Below are 12073 nucleotides of genomic sequence, written 5' to 3'. Positions count from 1 at the left end.
TAAGTGACAGATCATTGCCGTGTGTCTCCTGATACCCAGGCCAGTCTGGTGGGCACCATGCTGAGAACTGCTGTGAACCTGGGGCTTCAACCCTACTAGAAGGGGGCCTTCTTTTTCTTTAGAGTCTGAAATGAAGGGTGCCAGGCAGCTCTTGGGGAAGAGTTTCTGCTTTGTCACCTTACTCCTGTCCCTTAATGCTGTCCCAGCCTTCAGGAATGAAGCTTTTGATCTGAGTCGGCAGCCTGATTCCTGAAAGTTAATGATCAAGCGCCCTTGCCAGCATCTCTGTCTCTGGTGCCTCTGCCTCACAGGCTCTCTATCTCCCATGTCAAGACGCAGAAGTGCTGGGCGTGGTGGCTCAAGCCTGTAATCCCAGCACTTTGGGAGGCCGAGACGGGCGGATCACGAGGTCAGGAGATCGAGACCATCCTGGCTAACACGGTGAAACCCCGTCTCTACTAAAATACAAAAAACTAGCCGTGCGAAGTGGCGGGCGCCTGTAGTCCCAGCTACTCCGGAGGCTGAGGCAGGAGAATGGTGTAAACTCGGGAGGCGGAGCTTGCAGTGAGCTGAGATCAGGCCACTGCACTCCAGCCCGGGTGACAGAGCAAGACTCCGTCTCAAAAAAAAAAAAAAAGACGCAGAAGTCTAAAACCTCTGTCCAGTGTCTTGGTCAAAAAATCGAGCTGGAGCTAGGCACTCCTCCCGTCATAGCCCATAGCGGACACGGGGCTTAGCAGGCCAAGGGCACTCCTGCCTGACAAACCCAGGATCCTCTCTTCTCAAAGCCTGTCTTAGAATGCAGCTGGTGGTCTAGAAATTGAGAGACAGAGTACAGAATAAACCCCTGTCTTTCCCCCGCCTCTGCCTGCAGAGAAAAGAAATGCTGGGAATGCAGTACGGAGCGCCATGAAGTCCGAGGAACAGAAGATCAAAGACGCCAGGAGAGGTCCCCTGGCACCTTTTCCAAACCAAAAATCTGAAGCAGCAGAACCTCCAAAAACTCCACCCTCATCTTGTGATTCCACCAATGCAGCCATCACCAAGCAAGCCCTGAAAAAGCCCATCAAGGGCAAACAGGCCCCCCGAAAAAAGTAAGTGCCCCCTTCAGTCCTCTTCCTAACGTGGAGCAGTTTGGTTCCTCTGACCCCAGGGAAGCCTGCTCAGGTGCCCGTGGGGGTTCAGTGGCCACCTCTCAGCTTCTCTTACGTCAAAGACTCAGATTCTCCGAGTCATCAGCTGGGATGCCACTGTTTGTCACTTTCTGGATCTGGCATGGGTCCAGAGTTCAAGAGCCTCTCCTTCTTCCCCTCCTCACCCACCCCAGCATAAGCAGCCCTTCTTTTTCAAATTTATTTTTTTGTTTGATTTTTTGGTGGTTGGTGTTTTTTTTGTTGTTTTGTTTTTTTTTGAGACAGTCTCTGTCGCCCAGGTTGGAGTGCAGTAGTGCAGTCTCGGCTCACTGCAAACTCCACCTCCTGTGTTCAAGCGATTCTCCTGCCTCAGCCTCCTGAGTAGTGGGGATTACAGGTGCATACCACCACGCCCTGCTTATTTTTGTATTTTTGTTAGAGACAGGGTTTCACCATGTTGGTCAGGCTGGTCTCAAACTCCTGACCTCGTGATCTGCCCGCCTCAGCCTCCCAAAGTGCTGGGATTACAGGTGTGAGCCACCACACCCGACTTGTGTTTTTTGAGACAGGGTCTTATTCTGTCACCCAGGCTGGAGTGCAGTAGCTCACTGCAGCCTCAACCTCTTGGGACCAAGTGATCCTCCTACTTCAGCCTTCCGAGTAGTTGGGACCATAGGTGTGCACCACTATGCCTGGCTAATTTCTTTCCTTTTTTCAGAGACGGGGTTTTGCTGTGTTGCCTGGGTTGGTCTCGAACTCCTGGGCTCAAGTGATCCTCCCGCCTCAGCCTCCCAGAGTGTTGGGCTTACAGGCATGAGCCACTGCGCCCAGCCAGCAGCCTGTCTTTGAAACTCCTCTGAGGCCCTCAAGGGCAGTTGAACTGAGTGACCCGCAGGCTCCAGTGGACAAAGGAGTTTAAGTGACATCATCTCCAAGGAGCTGTGTGCCTCCTTGGTGTGTGCCTTCTCCTAAGGAGCTGTGTGCCTCTAGGTTTTCAGTCCTGATATTTATTTTCTCCTCTTCCCCTCTTACCCAGAGCTCAAGGAAAAACGCAACAGAATCGCAAACTTACGGATTTCTACCCTGTCCGAAGGAGCTCCAGGAAGAGCAAAGCCGAGCTGCAGGTAGTCGCATGCTTTAAATTCCAGTTCGTGGAGGGGCAGGGTGGCCCACTGGGCAGTGCTTGGTGTGTGTGTGTCCTGAGCCTTGTTTTCGTCAAGTCTCTTGGCCCCTCTGGACTTGGTTTTCTCCTGGATCTATCGGGGATCCTCACAAAGCTTGTCCTGCCTTTCTGATGGGGTCACTGCAGGGCTTGGTTAAGATACTTGTGTGAAGGAACCTTGTGACTTGTGGCATATGGCAGGGAAAGCCCGGTGCAACTGTGAAGGTGGATTTTCCAGGACTTGTTGGCAGAGCCATTGGGAGCCTGGGACTGTGGGAAAGGCTGCCTGTTCTTTCAGAGGCTTTTCTTATCTGTTTTCTGGAAGTTTTCATGTTGTGGCCCAGGGTGGTAAAGAGCAGTGGCTTGGGCTGGGCGCGGTGGCTCAAGCCTGTAATCCCAGCACTTTGGGAGGCCGAGACGGGCGGATCAGGAGGTCAGGAGATCGAGACCATCCTGGCTAACACGGTGAAACCCCGTCTCTACTAAAACTACAAAAAAAAACTAGCCGGGCGACGTGGCGGCGCCTGTAGTCCCAGCTACTCGGGAGGCTGAGACAGGAGAATGGCGTGAACCCGGGAGGCGGAGCTTGCAGTGAGCTGAGATCCGGCCACAGCACTCCAGCCTGGGTGACAGAGCGAGACTCCGTCTCAAAAAAAAAAAAAGAGCAGTGGCTTGGAGCCACTTGCTGGTTGCATAGCCTCAGGCCAGTCACTTACCCTGTCCATGCCTTGGCTCTCCAGTCTGTAAAATGGTACAATAAAGTAGTACCTGCTAGGGCTGTGGTGAGCATTCAGTAAATGTGCTCGTGCAAGAGGAACCTTTAGAACCATCCTTGACACTCAGTAAGTGCCAGCTAACTGTTACTATCGCCACCACTGCTTCCTCAGCGTTGTCACTCCTGTCTGCTCTTTCCCATGCTGCTGCCATGCTAGGAGCCTGCAGACCAGTGAGCAGCACCGGCTGGCAGGCCGGCTGGCCTGTGCGGGCCTCTGCTCCCATGTTTGCAGAGGGCTGAGCTATGCAGCAGGCAGTCAATATTTGCTGCAGTGAGGTGTGGTTATTGCTTTTCTGTGAAGGAAACCCAGGGCGTGGCAGGTCCCTCTGCTCTTCCCCCTCAGGGACACCTGGGGCTGCCCCTCCGCTCTCCCTCACCCCCACAGTGACCACCAGGTTGGGAGAGGCACTCAAGATTGCATTCTACACAGAGGTGGGGACCCCAGCTTTGGCAGTTTCAGCATTTCAGCCCTCATGCAGACTCCTTCAGTGTTCTTGATGTTAAATGTTCAGATACACAGTGGTCTAGTATTCTTTCTCTTTTTCTTTTAATTGATGAAGCTTCATTAAAAAAAATAATAAAGTCCATTTTCTTCCCCACAGAGAGCAGCTTTGGTTTTATTGCCTGAAAAAGGCAATGTCTTTCAGCCAATAATGAGCTGTTTAAAACATTTGCGGCAGTGGGAGACTGTGCTAGGTCACTTTTTTTTTTTTTTTTTTTTTGAGATGGTGTTTTGCTCTTGTTGCCCAGGCTGGAATGCAGTGGCATGATCTCGACTCACCACAACCTCCACCTGTTGGGTTCACGTGATTCTCCTGTCTCAGCCTCCTGAGTAGCTGGGACTACAGGTTTTTGCTGCCACACCTGGCTAATTTTGTATTTTTTTTCTTTTAGTAGAGACGGGGTTTGTCCATGTTGGTCAGGCTGGTCTCGAACTCCCGACGTAGGGTGATCCGCCCACCTGAGCCTCCCAAAGTGCTGGGATCACAGACGTGAGCCACCACGCCTGGCCTGCTCGGTCTCTCTTAAAGACAGCACTGGGCCAGGTGTGGTGGCTCATGCCTGTAATCCTAGCACTTTGGGAGGCTCAGGTGGGCAGATCACCTGAGGTCAGGAGTTCGAGACCAGCTTGGCCAACATGGTGAAACCCTGTCTCTACTAAAATACAAAAATTAGCCGGGCCTGATGGCAGGTGCCTGTAATCCCAGCTACTCGGGAGGCTGAGACAGGAGAATCACTTGAACCCTGGAGACGGTGGTTGCAGTGAGCTGAGATCACGCCACTGCACTCCAGCCTGGGTGGCTAAGCGAGGCTCTGTCTTTAAAAGAAAAAAAAAAGACAGCACTGCAAAGGGTGAGGTGGTGCCAGGCCACAGAATCCCAGACACCTCCCAGCCAGGGTTGGAGCTGTGGCGTGCCCACACAGAGGGCCTCTACTGAGCACCCATCAAGGGCTGCTGTGGACTTTAGGGTGGGGGGAGCTGAGTTGGCCTTGTTAATAAGAAGCAAGAGTTTGTGCTGGGCAGAGTGCAGGCTGCGATGGGACAGGATGCAGGTCTGCTAAATCTTGCAGCAGATGAGCAGAAGGGAAGGATGCACTTGCTTCCCTAAAGCACGGTCTGCAAACACAAGAAAGCTTGCCCTGTTCCTGGACCAGGAGCCGTGCTGTGCCCCCGACTGTTTGTGTTGGCTCTGCTGAGTGCAGCCATGGAAGTTATTGCTGGCCAGGGCAGGGAGGCCGTAGCTGGCCGGGATGACGTGGCTGAAGCTGGTTAGGGTGGAGTATTTTCTGACTGCACAGATAAAGCTCAAGAATGGGACAGCTGGGGCTCATCTGAAGGATGGGGTCAGTCCTGACCTGACTGCCATGTTGGGCCCAGGCTGTGGGTCCAGGAGGGTGGGGCATAATAGAGCCTGTTGTTGGCCAGATGGTCTGGGGCGAAATTGCAGTTCAGAGCCTCTTGTATACCTCCACTGAGGCTGAAGACAGCAGCCAGGGCGGGCGTAGCGCCAGGGCGTGGGTCCTGGGCAACCGGGTGGGATCAGGGCTGCTGGGTTTGGACACAAGGTGGGCCTTGGAGAGATGCCCTACCCACCGAGTGCTTCACTACTGGGGCCCCTTGGCTGGCCAGCCTGGCTGCGGGTGGGGTGGCAGCCAGCAGCAGGGCAGGGACCATGCCTCTTGGCAATGCCTGGGCTTCTTCATGCCCAGCTCGACCCCAGGGCCAGATGTGCAAGCAGTCTGCTGATTCCACTCGGGAAGGTCCCCTCCTTCCTTGTTACAGGGGCTCCTCACCAACCCTAGTTCCGACCTTGTATTGCTCCCACTCCATCTGCCTCTAGGCCTATCTGTGGGCTTCTGCCAGAATTCCCTTTAGGAAGCCCAGGGCTGGTTGTTTGCAGACTCCAAACTCCAGGCCTTTGGGAGACTCGGCCTCCCTGGCTTTGTGCTGGGGCATCTGGCCTCGTCCCAGCTTCCCTCTGCGCATCTCCTACCTGCCGTGTTCGGTCCCAGCAGAAAAACCCCCATTCCATTACTGCGGTCTTTCTATGATCACTCCCATTTCCATGGGCCCCCGTACTGCTCAGCACTCTCTGCACAGTTGTAATGAATGGGTCACGCAGCAAGGCGGTGGTGTGTGTGATGGCGGTGGTGTTGCTTTGAGGGCCTGCTGTGTGCACTGTTCTAGACCAGGAGATTCCACAGTAAACTAGACCAGCCCCTGGGACTCATGGGGCTTATTTTCAAATGGGGAGTAATTAACAACAAAAAAGACACCAGCTACTTGGGAGGTTGACGTGGGAGGATTACTTGAAAGCAGGAGTTCAGCACCAACCTGGGCAACATCGTGAGACCCCCATCTTTTTTGGTTGGTTGGTTTATTTGTTTTTGAGACAGCGTTTCACGTTGTCACCTGGCCTGGAGTGCAATGGCACGATCTCGGCTCACTGCAACCTCCACCTCCTGAGTTCAAATGATTCTCCTGCCTCAGTCTCCCAAGTACTGAGATTACAGGCACGCACCACCACGCCCAGCTAATTTTTTGTATTTTCAGTAGAGATGGTGTTTCATTATGTTGGCCAGGCTGGTCTCAAACACCTGACCTTGTGATCCACCCACCTCGGCCTCCCAAAGTGCTGGGATTACAGGCGTGAGCCACTGAGCCTGGCTGTGAGACCCCATCTTAAAAAATAATTAAAAAGGCCAGGCGTGAGGGCTCACACCTGTAATCCCAGCACTTTAGGAGGCTGAGGCGGGCGGATCATGAGGTCAGGAAATGGAGACCATCCTGGCTAACACGGTGAAACCCCATTTCTACTAAAAATACAAAAAATTAGCTGGGCATGGTGATGGGCGCCTGTGGTCCCAGCTACTTGGGAGGCTGAGGCAGGAGAATGGCGTGAACACAGGAGGCGGAGCTGGGACTCCAGGCGCCCGCCACCACGCCTGGCCAATTTTTTGTATGTTTAGTAGAAACGGGGTTTCACCATGTTAAGTCAGGATGGTCTCGATCTCCTGACTTTGTGATCCGCCTGCTCGGCCTCTCAAAGTGCTGGGATTACAGACGTATATCTTTCTTTTTTTTAACCTTCTTGACCTTTATCTTCCATATCTTTTAAGTGGAAAATTTCGTCCATTTATGTGAAAGGTTAATATTGATATGTGAGGTTTTGTTAGGTATGTTACTATTACGTAAGTTTATGGGAAGGTCTTTTTGGTTTTTGTTTGTTTCTTTCTTTTTGAGACGGAGTCTTGCTCTGTCTCCCAGGCTGGAGTGCAGTAGTGCGATCTTGGCCTACTGCAAACGCCACCTCCTGGGTTCAAACGATTCTCCTGCCTCAGCCTCCTGAGTAGCTGGGATTACAGGCATGCACCACCATGCCCAACTAATTTTTGTGTCTTTAGTAGAGACGGGGTTTCGCCACTAGGCTGGTCTCAAACTCCTAACCTCAAGTGATCTGCCCACCTCAGCCTCCCAAAGTGCTGGGATAGCAGACGTGAGCCACCATGCCTGGTCACGTTTTCTGTTTTTTTAAGACAGGGTCTCACTCTGTTGCCCAGGCTGGAGTGCAGTGGTGCAATCATGGCTCACTGCAGCCTCAGCCCCCTGGGCTCCAGCAATCCTCCTTCCTCACCCTCTAGAGTAGCTGGGACCAAAGGTGTGTGCCACCACACCCAGCTTATTTATTTTTTGTAGGGACAGGGTTTGAATCTGTTGCTTAGGCTGGTCTCTAACTCCTGTCCTTGAGCGATCCTTCCTCCTGGTCCTCCTGATATGTTAGGATTATAGGAGAGAGCCATCGCACCTGGCTTCATTTACATTTTATTTTATTTTATTATTATTATTATTTTTTGGAGATGGAGTCTCGCTCTGTCGCCCAGGCTGGAGTGCAGTGGCCAGATCTCAGCTCACTGCAAGCTCCGCCTCCCGGGTTTACGCCATTCTCCTGCCTCAGTCTCCCGAGTAGCTGGGACTACAGGCGCCCGCCACCTCGCCCGGCTAGTTTTTTTTTTAGTAGAGACGGGGTTTCACCATGTTATCCAGGATGGTCTCGATCTCCTGACCTCGTGATCCGCCCGCCTCGGCCTCCCAAAGTGCTGGGATTACAGGCTTGAGCCACCACGCCCGGCCTCATTTACATTTTAAAAGACCCCTCTGGCTGCCCTGTGGAGAACTGAGTGTTCTCTGGGGTCAGAGTGGTAGCCTGGTGACTAGCGAGGGGGCGGGGCCATGGCTGGGCTGCTGGGCAGCAGTGGGAATGGAGATGGAGAGGAGGTGGCAGGATTTGGGACTGTCCTTGAGGTTACTCATTCACAATTGTTCCCAGCACAGACTGCAGGGCCTGGCACGTTGCAGGTGTGGACTGAGTGCCTGGAAAAGCTGCAAGCTGGTTTGGGCCTCTGTGTAGGGGGAGTGGGTTGAGCTCAGCAGTTGGTGTCAGGCTCCTGACCTGTGCCATCTGGTTTGGTGAAAGTCTGTGCCAGCAAGACATGCTGGTTTGGGGTGAACCACACTGGTTTGGAGCTTCTGGTCTGTCTTCATTTGGTTCCCTTTTGCTCCGTAGTATCTGTGCGATGGCAGAACAGTAGAACCCAGAGATAGGGATGGAGGTAGGTGCAGGAGGGGTGGCCTTAGAGGAGAGGTGGATCCCTGGGTGCCCCCTTCCTGTTCTCTGTTCAGGGCTGTATTGACCCTCGGGATTGGAGGCCCTCTTCCCATCCATGGTGGTGGCCTCCATACAGGTAAACCTCAGAGATCCTAAACATTTTGATAGCAGTACGCGCCATCAGACCAGAGGGATGTGGACCACGTGTGTCCCATCCAAAGGGCACAGCCTCTGATCTCCTGTACCCGATTTTCTTTTTTTTTTTTTGAGACAGAGTGTTGCTCTGTCACCCAGGCTGGAGTGCAGTGGCACAATCTCAGCTCACTGCAACCTCCACCTCCCAGGTTCAAGTGATTCTCCTGCCTCAGCCTCCCTAGTAACTGGGACTACAGGCTCCTGCCACCACACCTGGCTAATTTTTGTATCTTTAATAGAGACAGGGTTTTACCATATTTGCCAGGCTGGTCTCGAACTCCTGACCTTACAATCCGCCTGCCTTGGCCTCCCAAAGTGTTGGGATTACAGGCATGAGCCACCACACCTGGCCCGCTGTACCTGATTTTCTGTGAAGTCAGAGGCCTGATTTTCAGGTGTGGGCAAGTTGGACATTTTTTAACATGCTGCATGGGCAACAGAACATATCTACAAGCCCCATTCTGTTCTTGGGTCCTCACTGTTTCCCCTGTATCCAGTTGAACCTCAGGTGACAGATCTTCCACAACAGATGGGTGATGAGAAAAGGAGGGATACTTGGGAGCTTTGCCATCAGTGGGGACTCGTCATCCCCAGTGATGCCAAATGAGGCCGACTGTGGCCCTGTGGGCATGGCCTGGGGCAGTCAGGGCTCAAGACCATGAAGCTACCCACAGCGGGCCTGGGAGAGGATACTGATGCTGCTTTTCTTTCTCTCCACCCAGTCTGAAGAAAGGAAAAGAATAGATGAATTGATTGAGAGTGGAAAAGAAGAAGGGATGAAGGTAAGGGGCTGCTTACTTGCTGCATCGTAGCTGAAGCTGGAAGATCTCACCTTCCCTGGTCCCGTGGCTGAGAGTGGCCACCGTGTGGCTTTAACCCTCTAATGGCCATGGTGACCAGGCAGACTCTCTTAGGTTGTCAAAGAGCCAAATACTAAAACTTGTTAAGGAAATGTCTTATGAAGGAAACATAAATGGACTTTGTATATAAATGCTATCCAGGGGAAACTTTTCTTAGAAATTGTGGTTAAAAAATTCAGTGACTTTTTGTACATTCACAATGCAATGCAACCATCATCCCTGTCTAATTTCAGAATTTTTTCATCCTCCCAAACGGAAACCCTTACCCATTACTTAGCACTGCCCACCATCCCTGCCTGTCCCCTGCCCAGCCCCTGACAGCCACTCAGCTGCTTTCTGTCTCAGTGGAATTGATCTTCTGTACACTTCATATAAATGGGATTATACAATATATAGCTGATGCCCAGGAAAACTTTTTTTTTTTTTTTTTTTGAGACAGAGTCTCGCCCTGTCTCCCGGGCTGGAGTGCAGTGGCCGGATCTCAGCTCACTGCAAGCTCCGCCTCCCGGGTTCACGCCAGTCTCCTGCCTCAGCCTCCGGAGTAGCTGGGACTACAGGCGCCCGCCACCTCGCCCGGCTAGTTTTTTGTATTTTTTTTTTTAGTAGAGACGGGGTTTCACCGTGTTAGCCAGGATGGTCTCGATCTCCTGACCTCGTGATCCGCCCATCTCGGCCTCCCAAAGTGTAAAAGGAGAAACTAATACATTTTTAAACTCTGTTTTCCCAGATAGTGACAATGCCCAAGAAATGTGCTTTTCTCTTACTGTATTTCAAACATACGCAGTTTGGGCAAGAGGAGAACTCTCTACAGGGGGGCTCAGATTGGGCCTAGATTAGGGCTCAGGGCTCAGAAAGCTTCCACTTCCAACCGCCACCTAGGGAGATTCCAGCTTAAGTCCTGGGCCCCTAAGAGCAACCCCATCCAACTCCATGTAGAATAGAGTGAGGAGACAGAGGAGAGAAACTGTGGAACGAGTCAGAGACCCAGACCACTGGGCCTGCTGTTCCCCTAGGAAGGCATAGCGCACAGCCCCTAGACAGAGAAACCAAGTGTGTGGATTTGAGCTGTGTCACTGCCTAGCTGTGTGGCCTCAGACACGTGGCTGTGCCTCTTTAAGCCTCAGTTTCCTCATCTACAAAATGGGGCAGTCTCCACCTAGCAGATCTCTCACGAGCTCTGATATAACTGCTTTGCAGATGAGCACCAAGGAATCACGTTTGTGGAGTGAGGGAAATGTTCTAGAGCTGGCCTGTAGTGACGGTTGCACAGGTGTATACACTTCATAAAACCCATCAACCTGTACATGTAAAGCAAGTGAATTTTATGGCATAGCTCAGTACAGCTGTTAAAGATTGGGGTAAGCCCCCAGCTCCCCGGAGACCTGCTGTGGACAGTGGCATCCATTGCTATTATGAACCAACACACTCTCTTATCACTTCCTGACAGATTGACCTCATCGATGGCAAAGGCAGGGGTGTGATTGCCACCAAGCAGTTCTCCCGAGGTGACTTTGTGGTGGAATACCACGGGGACCTCATCGAGATCACCGACGCCAAGAAACGGGAGGCTCTGTATGCACAGGACCCTTCCACGGGCTGTTACATGTACTATTTTCAGTATCTGAGCAAAACCTATTGGTGAGTCCACTGTTGCTTTGAGGGGCTTTTCTGTCCTCTGGGCAGTGAGGAAAGGCCAAGGAGCCAGGAGCTCCTGATTCTGTTTGGTGGCCAGTCTTCTGGTTTTGTTGTTGTTGGCTTTTTTTTTTTTTGAGACAGAGTCTTGCTCTGTTGCCTAGCCTGGAGTGCAGTGGCGTGATCTCAGCTCACTGCAACCTCCTCTCGGTCTCAAGGAATTCTCCTGCCTCAGCCTCTGGAGTGGCCCGGCTAATTTTTTTTTTTGCATTTTTAGTAGAGATGGACTTTTGCCACATTGGCCAAGCTGGTCTTGAACGACCTCAGACGATCCACCTGCCTTGGTCTTCCAAAGTGCTAGGATTACAGGCGTGAGCCACTGTGCCTGGCCTGTTACTGCCTTTTTTCAAAGCTGTGATGCAGCTATCCCCTGCTTCCCTTTTTTTTGAGTCTCAATCTGTCGCCCAAGCTGGAGTGCAGTGGCACAATCTTGGCTCACTGCAACCTCCTCCTCCCGGGTTCAAGGGATTCTCCTGCCTCAGCCTCCCACAGAGCTGGGATTACAGGTATGTGTCACCATGCCCAGCTAGTTTTTGTATTTTTTTTAGTAGAGATGGGGTTTCATTATGTTGGCCAGGCTGGTCTGACCTCAGATGGTCCGCCCGCCTCAGCCTCCCAAAGCGCTGGGATTACAGGTGTGAGCCACTGTGCCTGGCCCCCGCTTCCCTCGAGACGGAGTCTCGCTCTGTTGCCCAGGCTGGAGTGCAGTGGCACAATCTTGGCTCACTGCAGCCTCTGCCTCCCGGGTTCAAGTGATTCTCCTGCCTCAGCCTCTTGAGTAGCTGGGACTACACACACATGCCACCATGCCTGGCTAATTTTTTGTATTTTTAGTAGAGATAAAGTTTCATTGTGTTAGCCGGAATAGTCTCGATCTCTCAACCTTGTGATCCACCTGCCTTAGTCTCCCAAAGTGCTGGGATTACAGGCATGAGCCACTGTGCCTGGCCACCAGCTTCCCATTTTTAATCTTTGGAATTGGATCTGTCCTGGATGTTATCTCATCCAACGAAGGGGAGAAGTGGACTAGTCACATGAAAACCTGTTAAGCAGCTCACCTGGCTTTCCTTCAGGGCATTTGGCCAGAGCAGCTCTGGAAATCACTAATTGCTTTTTCCTGGCTATGACCAGTGGTGTTGATTTTTTTT

At 52.2% G+C, this 12073-nt stretch overlaps 1 protein-coding gene across 1 annotated transcript in view; it reads left to right on the top strand.

Annotated features, from left to right (window-relative positions):
* The first annotated feature begins 716 nt into the window (after positions 1–716).
* The window catches only part of KMT5A (lysine methyltransferase 5A), a 15390-nt gene continuing 4033 nt past the window's right edge, over positions 717–12073 (top strand). The window contains exons 1-4 of the mRNA XM_017889935.1: positions 717–1094; positions 2170–2257; positions 9096–9155; positions 10681–10871. Of these exons, the coding sequence (XP_017745424.1) occupies positions 910–1094; positions 2170–2257; positions 9096–9155; positions 10681–10871 (524 nt within the window). The 5' untranslated portion in view covers positions 717–909. The remainder of the gene's footprint in view (positions 1095–2169; positions 2258–9095; positions 9156–10680; positions 10872–12073) is intronic.

This window comes from Rhinopithecus bieti, unplaced genomic scaffold (genome assembly GCF_001698545.2).
Source record: "Rhinopithecus bieti isolate Rb0 unplaced genomic scaffold, ASM169854v2 scaffold_574, whole genome shotgun sequence".
NCBI classification, from domain to species: domain Eukaryota; kingdom Metazoa; phylum Chordata; class Mammalia; order Primates; family Cercopithecidae; genus Rhinopithecus; species Rhinopithecus bieti.
Note: the sequence above shows the minus strand (reverse complement) of the source record. Positions and strands in the feature narration are given on the sequence as shown.